At 44.9% G+C, this 15907-nt stretch overlaps 1 protein-coding gene across 5 annotated transcripts in view; it reads left to right on the top strand.

The window, feature by feature from the left end:
* MTHFD1L (methylenetetrahydrofolate dehydrogenase (NADP+ dependent) 1 like) overlaps positions 1 to 15907 on the top strand; it is a 242306-nt gene that overhangs the window by 144576 nt on the left and 81823 nt on the right. For 4 of the 5 annotated variants that reach the window (XR_011074944.1, XM_068551140.1, XM_068551138.1 and 1 more), the window contains 2 exons: positions 3644 to 3751; positions 5872 to 6024. Coding sequence is in view for 3 of the 5 variants with exons in the window: in XM_068551140.1 (XP_068407241.1) it covers positions 3644 to 3751; positions 5872 to 6024 (261 nt within the window). In the remaining 2 variants the exon portion in view is untranslated. Of the gene's footprint in view, positions 1 to 3643; positions 3752 to 5871; positions 6025 to 15907 lie in introns of those variants that run through there. The other variant, XR_011074945.1, reaches the window with a different exon arrangement.

Genomic DNA, 15907 nt, shown 5'->3' with positions numbered 1-15907 from the left:
AAAATGAGTACAGCAGCATATTCACATCTCCCGCTAGGAATGAGGTTGCGTGATTCAGCCAGATCTAAGGGGCTGTGTTCTTCCTTTGCCCTCCTGTCCCACAGCAGCCCACAAACCCCCCACCTGAGCTGCTCTGGAGGGCTGGAGGAGCCAAGGTGAGCCAGGTTGCATGGGACCTATCACACTGCTTGGGTGACACCATATTCTGTGAGCTGCCTTCCCCTGAAAAAGCGTAACTGTCACATCACATGGAATCCTTGCTTTGTCAACAGGAAGGTCAGAAAATATTTATTCATTTATTCAACTGTATATTGAGAGCCTACTCTGTAGTCCAGGGGCTGTACTGTATCCCACTTCTACGTGAACAAGAGGTGGTCCTTGACCTCAAAGAGTTTATAGGCTATTCTCAATTCTTCAGCTAATGAACATGGAATCTTTTACATTAGAAGTTACACTCGAGGTTTTCTCTAGCCCAGACTCAACTTTGCACTCATGCGGTCATTCTCCTGCAACAACCCTGGAGCCATACTCGGCTTACCCTGAACTCTGCCAGAGTAAAACAGCTCTGGTTATTATAGCTTTTCCTTAAACATTTCCTTCTGATTTCTGTCCTTGCTTCACCTTCTGCCTTCCTGGAAAATAACGATCATTTCTTTCTAGAGTTGTCCCTTCTAGAGGTGGAGATTCTTCTTTTTTTTTTTTTTTAAAGAATCAACTTTATTTATTTATTTTTGGTTGCATTGGGTCTTCGTTGCTGCGCGCGGGCTTTCTCTAGTTGCGGCGAGCGGGAGCTACTCTTCGTTGCGGCGCACAGGCTTCTCATTGAGGTGGCTTCTCTTGTTGCGGAGCACGGGCTCTAGGTGTGGGCTTCAGTAGTTGCGGGCTCAGTAGTTTCGGCTCCCGGGCTCTGGAGCACAGGCTCAGTAGCTGTAGTGCACAGGCTTACTTGCTCCGCGACATGTGGGATCTTCCCGGACCAGGGATTGAACCGGTGTCCCCTGCGTTGGCAGGCGGATTCTTAACCAGTGCGCCACCAGGGGAAGTCCTGAAGTGGAGATTCTTCTCTGATTTCTCTTATGACATGTTTTACAAAAGGCCCCTTGCCACCCGGTAGATTTCAGCATCAGAGTTTGATCCTGGCACTGTTACCATCTGAGGTCCATCAGCGCATCCCAACAGGGCGTGGGCTTTGCTAGCAGCCACTCATTGCCAGGCCCTGCTGAACCTCTGGTGCCATGTAACACCCAGGTCAGAGCATTACAGGGCTATCGGATGGCAAAGAAGAGAACGCCCACGTGTGCTTAAGGAAGGTCAGTACAGGCTTCCTGGAGATGCTGGCCTTTGAGATAGATCTTAGAGCGGTCAGGGAGTTTTAGCAGAGGTGATCTTGAGTTTTTCTTACTTAGGTACATTTTAAGAAGGTTAGACTTGCAGTAGAGGTGAGGGTGTGTTAGAAGTGAAGAAACCAGTTAGGAAGCTTTCATGGTAGGCGAGACCTTTAACATCTCAACCAAGAGCACTTGGAAGGGTCATCTTCCCCACATCCTCACCCACGCTTGATATTCTCATACTTTCAGTTTTGCTGATCTCACGGTTGTGAATTGGTTTTTCATCATTTTAATTTGCCTTTGTTGATCACCAATGAGATTGGGCATTTTTTCATATTGTTGTTAGTCACTCTTTTGCCTACTATTAAATATTTGTTTGTCTTTTTCTGAATTTGTGGGAGTTTTATGCATTCTAGTAACTAATCTTTTAAATATTTGTAAGCATCTTCTCCTTATGCTTTATCCTTATTTCTGATGTCTTTTTTTTTTTTTTAATACAAGAAACTTTAAATTTTGATGTCAGGTCTATAAATCATTTCCTTTAAGGCGCAGTTTGTTCTTACCTTGTTTAAGAAATCCTTCCGTACCTCAGGATAATAAAGAGAGAGAGTTCCCCGATTTTTTCCCCCAATATGTAGAGCTTTGATTTTGAAGATTTTGCCTTTGTTCCATATTGGACTTATTTAGGGGCCTGGCGTGAGGCAGGAATTTAATTTTATTTCTCCAGCCAAAAGTCAGTTGAATAGTCAGTCCTTTCCCTGTTTTGTGCCATGTCTACTATATACTATCCCACACCTGCTGAGGTGTCCTTCTATGTTCTTTGTTATCTTCCCTTGATTAATCATCTCGTCCTGTGCCAATACCACATGGAATTAATCAGCATAGTTTTGTAGGGTGATTGATACCTGGTATGGCAGGTCCCTTATCTTTGTTCTTTTGGTTTTATTTATTTTTGAAGTTATCTTACCTATTTATGCCATTACTCTTCATTATGAATTTTAAAATCGGTTGGCCAAGTAACCTAAGTGCTCTTGGGATTTTTATTGGAATTGGATTGAACTAATAGATTAAGTTTGAGAGACCGACCTCTATTCAGTATTGCGTCTCCTCATCCATGAACAAAGTATTTCTCTCCGTTGATTCAGATCCTCTTTTATGTCCTTCAGCGAAAGATCATAATGACTTGCACCTTCATTTCTTTTTTATTTGTTGAAACATCCAATATTTCAGTTCCAGACCACAGAGCGACTCTACAGTAATAAAAACTGTAGTAATAAAAAACACATTTTAAAGCAATTTGGGGTACTATCAGATTGGCAGAGCAGAGCTAGCTTTTATTTTGTCCTGTTAGGTAACTCTCCTCCTGTATATATCAGCAGTAATTCATGCAAATGTACCATTTGCCACTGCCCAGCAAAGTCCTTGAGGTGGACCATGAGAGGCTTCTGCCCCTTGGTTGACGTCTGTTCCATCAGCACTTGGTCCAGCAGCCATTCACTGAACAGTAAATCCACCAACCGTCTTCATTATGCCTACGTGTTTTCTACCCACAGTGAAATTAGGAACAATTTTGTCAAATGCTTTGCTTGAATTAAGAATCACTTTATCCAAGACACATTCCTTTCCTAATGAACCATCCTTGTTTCTGAAGGCCACTTTTAGTATTTTACTAGCAACCTATATCCAAGTGTTGCATCCAACATTGTGGAAGGTTTTTCCATCTCCTCCCCACACACTTATTTGCCCATATCTAGTCTTCTCAGGTTTTTCCCATTCTCCTTGTTGTCTCATAATTTGCTAAAGTGACACTAGGTTCAACCTCTGGTTTTCCAATAAAGTGTTTGATCACATTAGCATTTATATTAAAATCTCAACCCATTCCTGCTCACCAAAAAAAAAAAAAAAAAATTGTTCTTTAGAACTGCTACATTTCTGTCATATAACCCAAGTTGAGACCCACTTAAACACCAGCACTATTTAGTTAGGAGACTTTTGTTCTGACTTAAAAGATCACTAAAAAGCATAGTATAAACTACATTTTTTAAAAGGATGCAGTGGATAAGAATGATTTAACTAGATAAGCAGCCTCTGAACTGGCTGAACATCTAAGGCTTCTTACTTGCTAGTTGATCTCTGATCTGAAAATTTCAGTACATTAAGGATGATAGAAGAGAAAAGTGCTTCAAATACTACAGTTGATGAGGAGGGAATCTGGTAGTGAATTTTAAGCAATTACAGAAAATCTCACTAAGCTCTCCCTTAATTCTTTAACCAGATTGAAGTTAACGACTTTGTGGTCATTTGTGTTTTTCCAGCTTCCAATTGTGGAAAAGATAAGAACCATCGCCCAGGCTGTCTATGGAGCCGAAGATATTGAACTCTCTCCGGAGGCACAATCCAAAATAGATCGTTACACGGAACAGGTAAAAGTTGTGCATCTAGGGGGGAAAATCCAGCTTGGGTTTTTGAAATTATTCGCCTTGACTTGAGAGCTGGTGTATGTCCCACCAGCTGAACTTGGCTCAATCTACTCTGTGGTCTACAAAAATTGAATTAATGTCCTTGGGTAGGACGTTAACTGTAATTATGGTGAGAGTACATACATCATTGACTTTTATGGTTATCAATTTGTCTCATATAGGCGGTGTCCATGTTTATCCGTGTGTGTGATCTTTAGCCCCTGCTAGTCAGCCAGAAACATTGAAACTGTTCTTGGATGTGCAGCAGTGGAGTCAAGAGTTAAATAATCTGTAGTGCTTCCTCTTACTGTCTTAAAAATGGTAGCATGGTGCCAGGTTAGTCAAAGAGGACTGCAGCACATAAAGTTGGGGGTGCTTGGTATTCTTTCTTATACAGGTGCTTCATTGGCTTGGTGCTGAGATTGTCCACAATGGCTGAAGGCTCCATCACCTTCTGCCGTGCACATGGCCAAGATTCAGCAGCGAGAGTCTAGTCCTGTAATGGTTTTGTCGAATAGGCTGCACTGCAGCGTGTTCGGCCACCTTAACCAAAGGGGCCATGTGCCTCAAACACCCCCTCCAGTTTGCTGTGATCAGATAGAAGTCAGAGCTCTTCAAGAGCTTGCTGGCAAAAGAGCTTCATGATGAGTATCGCCGATCTATTTTTTTTAATCCCCCAACTCCTAAATTCTATTTTTAAAGCATATTTAATATTTTGTCCTATGCTACCAGCACTAGCCAGAGTATTCTCCCAGGTTTGGTAAGATAGTCAGCAATTCATTTCTTCTTAGGATTTTCCAAGAGCTTAGAATGCTCTTGGCTTGTGCTTTTTAATAAATGATTCTCAAACATTGCTGTACACACTGGCATTGTTCTGCAGTGAAATTTTCATTCATCTGCAATGAAATGAGTAAAAAAAGGTCATTGTCATGAGGTGTTTTTTTTTTTAATAAGTTTTTAATAATGCTATTTAAGGACTATCATTGATTCTAATATTAGGTCCTTCCTGATGTTTTCTCAGGCTTAAAATCTTCTTTCTTTTATGAAGTAATATGGTGATGGTATATAGCATATTGGGTTTTTAAAAAATATATTCTTACTGGCAAACTTTTAAATTGGCAAACCTATATCAGTTCATAAAAATTATTTCAATATTTGATTGTTCTGAAACCCAAAATTCTGGGCACCATTTCTGTAGAGCAATTGTGATCGCCACCAGCAGATTTCTGATCCGCATCTAAGAGTAAAGGGAACACCCCACCCCCAACCCCAGTTGATAGTACTCTGAAATCTTCCAAATAGTTCTGCGTTGAATCATAAGAAATTCTGTGTGGGTTACCTCTGAAGATTGCATTCCTTTTATCCCTGTCTGTCCACCGAGGGAATGTTCCTTAAAAGTTACGCGTCAAGTATGTGGTTGCAGTTAATTAGCCACGTCTCTAAGGAGGCACTGTGTGCCCTTAATCGGGACCAGGCAGCGAGGACACTGTCCTTTTTGTGAGACCCCACATGTGACTTCCTCCCCTTTCACCTTTGGAACTCTGGGTCAGGCATCGCCTTTGGTCCTTAAAAATAAGAGGCTTAAATAGTGACCTCATCTTAGTTCATATAATGTAATCGCAGATCAAATAGCCATGATTCATAAAACAACACAAAGAGGCTCTTTGCTTCCTGACAGCCTCTAAGAATGAGCGAACAACGGGACTAAAAGCCTTGTTACAAAGCCTTTCTCCAGATTACCTTTCTGAGTGCCGGATATTAATATCCTTAGAAAGTGGTTTCTACAGCTGCTGCTGCTGCCGCCTCTTTGCCTGCAAATAACCACCTTCTCTTCAGAGACACACATAATGCTGCCTTTCTGTAGCAAGAATTATCCAAAATAAGTAATAGACACCCTCAACTTGCCAGGTGATGATCTCGTGCAGATGAGTTTTTGTCGCATCTTCTTGTTCAGTGAACAAGCAGTAACAAGCACTATTGTGTGTGTGGATCTGAGTCGTGGGGATTCTGTGGCGTGCGGGTCACACAAGTACAGGAGATGAACGTTTATGCTCAAGGAACACCTTTCCTTTCCTTTCTTACAGGGTTTTGGAAATTTGCCCATCTGCATGGCTAAGACCCACCTTTCCCTGTCTCACCAACCTGACAAGAAAGGCGTACCGAAGGATTTCATTCTACCCATTAGTGACGTACGGGCCAGCATAGGCGCTGGGTTCATTTACCCATTGGTTGGAACGGTGAGTGTGTAACATTCTCCAGAAACCTTCCCCAGTCTGTGTTGTCATGATGCCTAAAATCCTTATGCTCTGGGAACGCCTTACAGATCGGGTATTGGGAAGTAATTAATAGTATTTGCTCTTTTCCTAAATAACCCTCTTCCACCATGAAAAATGCACCTGCCATCAGGGTTTGGATTTTTCTTTTCTTTAGACCACATGTTCAGGATCCCTTGAGTCATAAAATCAATTCCCCCCTCATAGAACATGGAAGAGAATAATTTGGGAGGAGCCAGTCTGCTGTTGAAATGGGGGGATGGCTTAGTGTAGGGCTTCTGGATCTTCACATCACTGCGCTCAGAATGATAAGACTTCACTGCGGTGGGATAAATGGAGGCCACCACCATGTCCAAGAGACAGGACCAGCCCCCCACCCCAGGGCTGGGGAGATCAGTCTTTCACCCTTCACCTCTTTGTCAGCACATTAAGGGGGGAGCTCTGCCTTAGAAAATGAGCAAATCACATGAGTTCTCGTTTTTGACCTTGCTGTGAAGGGACATTGTTGCTATGGGATGGTTATTGTTATTTCAAAGCTTCTCCGTGGACGGCGGGGAGATAGCACGGAAGTGAAAGCTTATCAAAGCGCTTAAAATCCACGATGATAGGCTTAATACCTAAAATGCTTCATTATAGCCACACAGAGACATGGTGGTTTCCCTTGGTCTGTCTTCTTATCATGGGACGCTCCTGGATTAGATTCAGCACAAAAAATCTTGATCATCTCTGTTGCTGTCATTGTTGTTACAAGCTGATCCAAGTCCAAACAGGAAACATAACAATTTTTAAAATAAGCCATGTGGCTCTGTTGTTTAAGCAGTGGATGGGTAGAAAGTGCATAATGAGTACAGAGTTGCTTGCCTTCATGTTTACACGTTTCGTCTGATACCGGGCAAAGTGTTTTCAATAAGCGTTTTTTGAATTCTTAATGCCTGTGACGCACAGAGATACTAAGACGAGCACTGGGTTGAACAGCACAGAGGCATCTAGTAAGTGTGGTGTTGGTGTTGGCATTTGAAATGCTCTCAGGGCACAGGGGAGGCAGTAGGTATTTCTCACCAGGTTGGGGGCAGAGGGTGTGTGGAAGAAAAAGAGAATCAACCTCTGAACTCGGGAAACAGTGAATCTTGACTCAAAGGCACAGAAGTACATGGTACCCTTCCCAGCGTGGTCCAGTGTGGCTGGAGTTGGACAGGGGTTGAGAGGCTGAGAAATGGGATTAGGGTAGCAACACCAGGCCAAACTGTTAAGGATCTCAGCTGCCATCTTAAAGACCTTGGATTTTATCCCATGCACACTGGGGAGTTACAGTAAGGTGGGTTTTGTGCCTGGTTTTTATTCTTTCTCTTTGTTCTTTTTTTTTTGGCCACGCCACGTGGCTTGCAGGATCCTAGTTCCCCCACCAGGGATCGAACCTGCGCCCTCAGAAGTGAAAACACAGAGTCCTCACCACTGGAAAAGAAAAATGTCTGATTTATATTTTAGAAAAATAGCTCTGGTAGCAATGTGGAGAATGTTTAGAGGAAAGAGAACCAGACCCAGGGAGACATCAGCTGAGGCCAGAGGTAATCAGGGTTGGCGTGGCAGCCGTAGAAGTAAATATGGAGAGTAGAGACGAATTCGAGGTATATTTTGAAGGTAGCCACCTGCACGTGGGTCTCGGGGGAAGGGACACTTCTAGCCTGAGTGTAGACGGTGATGGTGTCCGTCGTGGAAGGAGTACAGTCAAGAAGACAGATGGGCAGGGCCAGAAATGCGTCTGGCCAGGACGTAGACAGATGAAAGGGCTCATAGGATCTATAAAATGGTCTGTGAGTCCATGAGAAATACAGACACAACACTCAGAAGAAAGGAACAGGCAGGAAGAAGGCCCTGAGAGCTTTAAGAATATACATGAGGGTGGACACGGGGGAGAAGCAAGGATATGCATGAGAGAAATAAGCGGTAAAGGATGGTACTAGGAAAACAGCCATGTTTCCGGAGCCAGCGGGGTAACAGGAGCCCTCGAGGGTCTGGGCAGAACCATCGTATGTGGCACGGGGAGACCAGAGAGTAACCACAGGAGCTGGCGGTGGAGTTTCCCACTGAGGGAGGCATAGCAACGGTGCTATGAGAGAGAAGGGTTCAAATAAAACAGGTTCTGAATGGTAATTTTAGAAAAGGTGCAACTGAAGGTAAAAAAAAATTCAGATCAGTGGTCCAGGGGGCAGAGGGGGGAGGGGACAGATTGCAGAGGGGCACCAGCGACCTTTTGTGGGTGATGGAAATACTCTATATCAGCGGTCCCCAACCTTTTTGGCACCAGGGACCAGTTTCATGGAAGACGATTTTTCCACGGATGGGGGAGGGAGGATGGTTCAGGTGGTAGTGCGTGCGATGGGGAGCGATGGGAAACGATGGGGAGCAGCAGGTAAAGCTTCGCTCGCCCGCCTGCCGCTCACCTCCTGCTGTGCGGCCTGGTTCCTAACAGGCCGCGGACTGATACCCTTCCATGGCCTGGGGGTTGGGGACCCCTGCTATATATTTTCATTGTGGTGGTGGATCCATGACTGTATACATGTGTCAAAACTCATAGACCTACACATTTTTAAAGGGTAAAATTTATTGAGTATAGTTTAATCCTACCTCAGTTAACAAAAACACGAGGAGAGCTTGCTTTATATTCCTTAGAATGGCCTCCCTGATGGCAGCCCCTCAGGGCCAAAGATCTGGTCTTCAGTCCGTGAAGGCCTTTGCTTAGCAGAGCACAGCTGGCTAGTACCCGCCCAGAGGGACCAGGGACAAGCAGCCACGAGGGTCCCAAAGAGCATGGAACAGCGGACACAACTGAGGAGGGAATTAGCCGAGTTCCTAATCTGCCCTGTCTTGTCCTGCACAGATTTGAAATCCCACAGTAGTTCTCCCAACAAATTCATTCATTCATTCATTCAGGGAACGTGCACATGGCCCTGTGCTCCATGCCGTGGGGAGCCCCCAGTAAAGCAGCTTTCTCCACTTTAGGCAGCTAGTAAAGGTAGATAGAAGGGAATTTAAAAAGACAATGGTTTGGTGTAAAAATTGTGAGTCAGTAAATGATACCTTCTGAGTATCTGAGCATTTAAGAGTCATTAAATACCAATCATAATTTTAAATCTGTGGGGTCACTAAGCAAATAGATGCTGTGAGTCTCCTCCCACCTCAACTGATATACCCTCACATCCACAGCCTTGAAAGACCAGTTGTGGAAAGCCAGGATTCCGTCAGCCACAGCTCGTGTGTGTGTGCATGACCCCTAGTGCATCCCTCCGTCCCTCGGCAACTCCTTGACGCCTGACTAGTCGTTAGAAAATGAAGGTGTGAGCGGTCCTCAAGGGGTGGCCTCTGGCTGCCTGGGCTCCCTGAGGAGGTCCCCGTGCCTCCACCCCCAGGTGGAGCCGTAAGCAGCAGGGCCCCGTGGTAAAATCCTCCAAAACAATCGTGTGAGGAGCGAGGAAGGAAGAAGTTCCTGGAGGTCAGGAAGCATCACGTGGAGGCAGTGACCTGCGGTCTGCTTTCTGTGACAGAGCAGGAAGCCTCTGGTGTCCGGGGCAAACGCACCGCAGGAGGCCAGGATCGCCTAATAAGGGCTGGTATTTACTTTTACTTGACCCCGTCCGGGGCCCTGCCACAGTCTGTGAGAATGCTTCTAAGATTCATCATCCGTGTGGGAGACACAGTGTAGTAATTTCCTGCTGAGATGACCGAGGCAAAGGGGGATGGGGACACCGGGGGGACTGGCTCCTGCAGGTGGGAAAATTCTAGCCTGATGAATCACCCTGACTCAACACGGGCTTATGCGAGCGCCTCTGAAGCACACATCCGTCTCTCCCCTCCAGGAAAAAAGCCCAGACTGAGACCTCAAAATCAGAAAGCCCTTCAGTTTTGCTGCCTTGCTCGTTCGTTCATTCATGCATTCATTTATACCTGTCGGGTGGGAGGTGCTGTAAACCACGTGGAGGTGAACAAGCTCCAGTCCTCTCCTGAGGGGCCTTATGGCAGATGCTGGCAAATAAAATCATACACGTGCAGAACACTGAGCTTTATAGCAAAGGAGAAATCCCTTCCGGTGTGTCCTCAGGGGAGGCCCGTCCTCCTGGCTACCTCGTAGGTCTAAAAGTGGAGGATCTCAACACAAGCATGTCCCTCCTCAAACAAACATCTCCAGCTTTGCTGACTTTGGGAGATCGCACGGTGAAGTGCTGGAGAGTTCGGTGTTTTCCCCTCCAGGTTTAGTTTTCTAAATATTTACTTTTACCTTCCATCCTTACTTATAGGCCAGAGTTTTCTACCACTGAATGATTTCATCATGTTTTATTTAGTTACTGCTTTAGTTGGAGTTGATCACCAATTTGTGACCTCCAGTTGGTGTAGACACTTTACCAGTACATTTCACTTCCTGGTGCTGTTTTTTATGGAAGCACCCAGTCGTACATGGGTTCCTCAGCTAGGGCCATCTAAGACCTTTGCCCCATCCTTAGGTGCACTGGCAGTGTTTTCTATCTCATTTTTCCTTCCTAACATATCTTCATTCCTACTAAGCTCCGTGTGTATCCTTGCCTCTCTTTAAGGACATTATTCTTGTATATTCTTTCCATCGTATTATTGAAAGCTACAAAAGAGTATAAAATCCTTGACCAACACACCACCACTTAGTACATCTCCTTGTAAGAAATAGTTGAGCAAATCCAGATCTTTGATGCGGGGAGAAAAGAGCAGGCGGTTTTTAAGATTTTCCAACCCTATATTCTACAGATTACCCTGTTAAGTTTCCAAAAATTCTTTCAAAGCTTATGGTTTAGAGTGCTCAATAAATCTCGTAACTTATAAAACTTCTCCAAAACAATCTCATTCCCCACCCCTTCCCCAATTTAGTAGGTGGTCTTTGTCTGGTGGTCCCATTGCTTTGGTATTGTCTTTAGGTTTTTATAATTTATCAGGGCTGTTTAATCATTTGACATAAATTTCATGACATAAAAACATTAATATGTAAGCAAAGTTTATGAAATTATATTATTGGGAAGTAAATTACATTCCATATAGAAAATACTAAAAAGACACCAAAATGTTGACAGGGGGCTGTGATATTATGAACAGCTTCTTTTCTTTACTTTTCTGCTTATTTCAAATTACTGCATCAAGTATATGTCACTTTCATAACATGAAAATACAATAAATAGAGAAATGGTAAACTGAAAGTACTTGGGGAAATGTTTAGCCAGGGCCAGTTAGTTGCAAGGGAGTCAGAGTACACGTATGGCAGGCGGAATTAGGCTGGTAGAATCATCTTGCCCTTCCTGGCTGTCTTGTAGTGTTTTAACACCTGAAAATTGGGACACCAAAGAATGGACAAAAGAGCTGGAATGTTCCTCTAAGAAGTGCACTCCTGAGTATGGTTTGTCGAGTCTTGTCAGATGTTTGCTGGCCCCAAATTCTGTTAAGGAAATGCAAGATCGTTTTTTCCATGTTAATTTGTTTTCTTGTGGGGCTTCCTCATAGAGTGACGCGTTGTCAGAACAGTTGGCTTGGAGAGGTGTCCAACCAAGTGTGAATTCCTAGCAGAAGTCCATTTGAAGGTAGTTTTTGGTGTATCGGACTATTTTCCTTTGATATCACTTTGAGGCAATGAGATTGGCTCCTTAGAAGAACTTAGAAGTCCTCTTGAATATGAAGTCTTCTTTATTGACAAACTTAGGACATAAAATTAGGACCAAATGGTTATTAAGGGCAAGAATATGAGCTGGAATCTTGGGCTTAGGCCATCCTGCAGTTTACCCTGAAGGGATTAAGACTTCCTACAGCGTTTACATGGTGTTCAGTGCCAGTTAGAGCCTTTCTGGGGGACACAGTGGCTACTTGAAACTGTAGAGAGAATCCTAGTGCTTTGGCCTCACAGACCAATGGGGAGAGAGAAGCATCTAGGCTGGGGGCTGTAAGATGCAGTGCGTCAGAGCTCCGAGTCCGTCTGGAGCAGTGATTCTCACTGGGCAGTTCCCCTCTCCCTTCCTACACCCTTCACTTTGGTCCCTGTGCTCTTTCTGGAGCAGACTGTGTGATCCTGGGCACTGAATATGTGTACATGCCATGATTGGTCTGGGCTGGCCCCATCAGAGCACGGAAATCTGTCCAAGGAAAGGGGTCTGAAAAATCAGCAGTAAAACAAGCAGCTCATTGAACGAGCAAACAGGCCCTGGTGTGGCCTTCATTTCCACTCTGTGACCTGACCTGGCCACATCTCTACCCAGGTGCCCCACTGACAACCTCGCTTGGCTTGACCCTGGAAAGCAGGAAACTGCTGGAGCGTGTTTGGGAAATCAGTGATGTCACCCACAGCGAATGCTGGGTGGAGAGTTACTGGTCTGTGGGGAACGGGGGCCAGTGAAAGAGCAAGCTGGGGCCCCACCCAGCCAAGTCATTGCCGTTTTCTTTCTCACATTTCAGTTAAGCTCACTTTGTTTTCCGTTCTCCTCCCTCTCCTGTAAAAGTATGTACTGAATGTTTTGTTTCCGCTGCATCTGATTCAGGTCGTGATGAAGTTATTCTGCAGCTCACTGGGGAGGTGTTTTCTTCCTGGCACACCGACCCTACTCAGGGATGCATAGTCATAAACTCGGTCCACCTGGTTAGGCATGAATTAATTCAGACCTTGTAGGTTTCAACCCAATGCACTACTCCTCACATTCTCCAGAGATTCATGGCCAGGTACACACACTCACTCCTCAAGCTGCCTTTATTTTTTTTAATAAATTTATTTATTTATTTTATTTTTGGCTGCGTTGGGTCTTCATTGCTGAGCGAGGGCTTTCTCTAGTTGCAGAGAGGGGGCTACTCTTGGTTGCGGTGCGCAGGCTTCTCACTGGGTGGCTTCTCTTGTTGCAGAGCCCGGGCTCTCGGCGTGCGGGCTTCAGTAGTTGTGGCTCGCGGCCTCTAGAGCATGGGCTCAGTAGTTGTGGCGCACGGGCTCTAGAGCGCAGGCTCAGTAGCTGTGGCTCGCGGGCTCTAGAGCCACGGGCTCAGTAGTTGTGGCACACCAGCTTAGCTGCTCCGCGGCACGTGGGATCTTCCCGGACCAGGGCTCGAACCCGTGTCCCCTGCATTGGCAGGTGGAGTCTTCACCACTGCGCCACCAGGGGAGTCCCCCCAAGCTGCCTTTAAATGAGATGGCTAAGCAGTCGTGTTGTAAAGAGCTTCCCGTCCTATGAGATCACACAGAAGGTCTGTCGGAAGCTCAGTATCGGGCATATTTCCTGCAAAATAATCCACTCCTCCTCTCTCCTTTCCCTCACTCTCCTCTTGCCTTACTTTCCCCACACACACACCGCCCACCCCCCGACAAATAAAGAAACTCTTAGCTTACTTTTTAAAAGTCTCTGCAAGTAGCCTTCCTAACTCCCATGTTCCCTGGCCCCAGTTAAACCGACACCTGAAATCTCTGTGATTAGTTTGAAATAATCCAGACTCGCTGCACAAATGGCCGCAAGCCTCCCCTCCCCATCTGGCCTCACTTTCTTTGTATCGCTGTGTCCTTTCACCCCATTCGTGGGGACCTGGTCGGGTTCCTCTTCTCCACCCAGCTTGGGTCTCTCTCCCACTGGTCTTCTTATCTCTACATCAGAATTTCCTGCTTTCTTCCAAACGTGACCTTCCTCTGGAGCAGGCACCCCTCGCTTCCTCTTATCCTGACGTGGCTGCAGCAAGTGACCCAGTTGCTTTGTGACCATGCCCCCTTCCCGGTATCCAGAGGAGAGGCACACGTGTGTCTGTCTCCAGCAGGAGAGAACTCGTCACTGCCTTTTCAGTATGGCATGTTTCAGCGAAAGGAAAGTGACCAGCAGCGTTCTCGATTTCCAGAAACTGTTTATCAGATTGATGAGACACAGGAAGCTTTGTGACTCAGGAAAATGTTTGCCCCTCTGCCACATACTGTTATCTAGGTCTAATCCATTTGTTTCAAGGACATTTTCTCCCTGAGTTTGATGCTGATGTTTTTTTTTTTAAATAATGTGGGTTTTACATTTTATTTATTTTTATTTTTTGCTTCGTTGGGTCTTCGTTGCTACGCGCGGGCTTTCTCTAGTTGCGGCGAGCGGGGGCTACTCTCCGTTGCAATGCAAGGGCTTCTCATCGCTGTGGCTTCTCTTGTTACAGAGCACGGGCTCTAGGCACGCAGGCTTCAATAGTTGTGGCACGCGGGCTCAGTAGTTGTGGCTTGTGGGCTCTGGAGCGCAAGCTCAGTAGTTGTGGCACATGGGCTTAGTTGCTCTGTGGCATGTGGGATCTTGCCAGACCAGGGCTCGAACCCGTGTTCCCTGCACTGGCAGGTGGATTCTCAACCACTGCGCCACCAGGGAAGCCCAATGCTAATATATTTTTAGCATAAATATAAAATTACTTCAAATGAAATCAGCCTCAGCCGGGGAAACGTGCTGAGTAATAACGTTACCAGATATTTCTATTATTGAGTTAATTTTTTTTTAATTGGGTTAAATTTGTAACCTACCACTATTAATCCCTATGTGTAGGCTCTGTCTTTCTTATTTTCTGTGAACCTAGAAAAGGGTACTTGTGATGCTTAAGTGTCCACCCCTATCATCAGGATATTGACCTTTTGTTTTCTCTGGGGATTGATGAAATTGGCCCATTCCTCTTCCACTTCCGTCTCTAGCCTACTTGTTTCCTGCCACATTTAGTAGTTTGGATTCAGAGCATAAAATTGCCAATCAAGATATACACAAGTCAGAAAGACATCCATAGAAGTATCTGGTACTCAGGGCACTTCTCTTTATTCTCCGCCTCTTTGTTGCATTCGTTTACTTTGTTATCCTAGTCTTTACTAAGAGGCATATAGTTGGAAGCAGCTAAGCAGTTTAAGAAAGGGAAATAAAATTAATACAAACCAAAATACCAGCTTTCAAATTAAATAACTGGGCCACCCTTAGAGTCAGTTTGAGCATTTGGTGGGAATGAATGAATAGGAAGAAAAGCTAGATTTAGAAGAAAAATATGGCACTTTCAAACTGGGATTGTAATTTGAGGGAGGAATATAGTTGATATTATCTGGAACTCATAGCAGTTCACAGGCTTAACTACGTATGTGTTCATCAAAGTATCCTCCCATGGACATCAGATTAAATGTTAAAATAAAAATAGTATATGTCCCTGTAAAACATTCGTGGTATACTGCTTTTGGAAAAGTTGGTTCCCCCCTGCTGTTTTCTGGGTATCATTGAAAATTCAAAACATTTTATACCAGTGACTATAGCCAGATCTAATTAAATCAGGGAACAAGTATAAAGTAGGTATTAGAGAAATAATTTATGTTGGGTTAAGTGATCAAACGGAGGTATTTATATATCTAGTCCCTGGAAGACCCAGAATGAAAATTCATAGCCACATTGCCACCCTTCTGTAAGGATTTCCAGGGGTGCCTGCATTACGTATGTGCCCTTGGCCAGTCTGCTGAGGGGGAAACCTAGGGCTAAGAATACAAGCTGAATCCATAGTGTATGTCAGTCTCCTGTTTGAGACTTAAGCCAACCCCAAGAATCAGCTCTGGGGAGTGTGAAGCCTGTGAAAGTCACTGGGTGACCGCCGTGCTTCTTTGTACCTTCCAAAATCCATCATCCAGTTCTCAAATTTATCCGCGTTTCTTCTCTGAAGACATATTTACTCACTCCAGAACCTTCCCCCAGGACTGGCATTGTGACCCCCTACTCACCTCCCAACACTGCATTTCTCCCTCAAGCACACCTCTGCTTTTGTGCTGCCAGCTCTACCCAGCTAAGATCTCTTGCACTTATTTCCTTTGGGTGTCCTGTCCTTTATCAAGTCG

The sequence above is a fragment of the Eschrichtius robustus genome, chromosome 9, assembly GCF_028021215.1.
Source record: "Eschrichtius robustus isolate mEscRob2 chromosome 9, mEscRob2.pri, whole genome shotgun sequence".
Lineage (NCBI taxonomy): Eukaryota > Metazoa > Chordata > Mammalia > Artiodactyla > Eschrichtiidae > Eschrichtius > Eschrichtius robustus.
The sequence above is the reverse complement of the archived record's forward strand: the minus strand, read 5'-3'. Positions and strand labels throughout refer to the sequence as shown.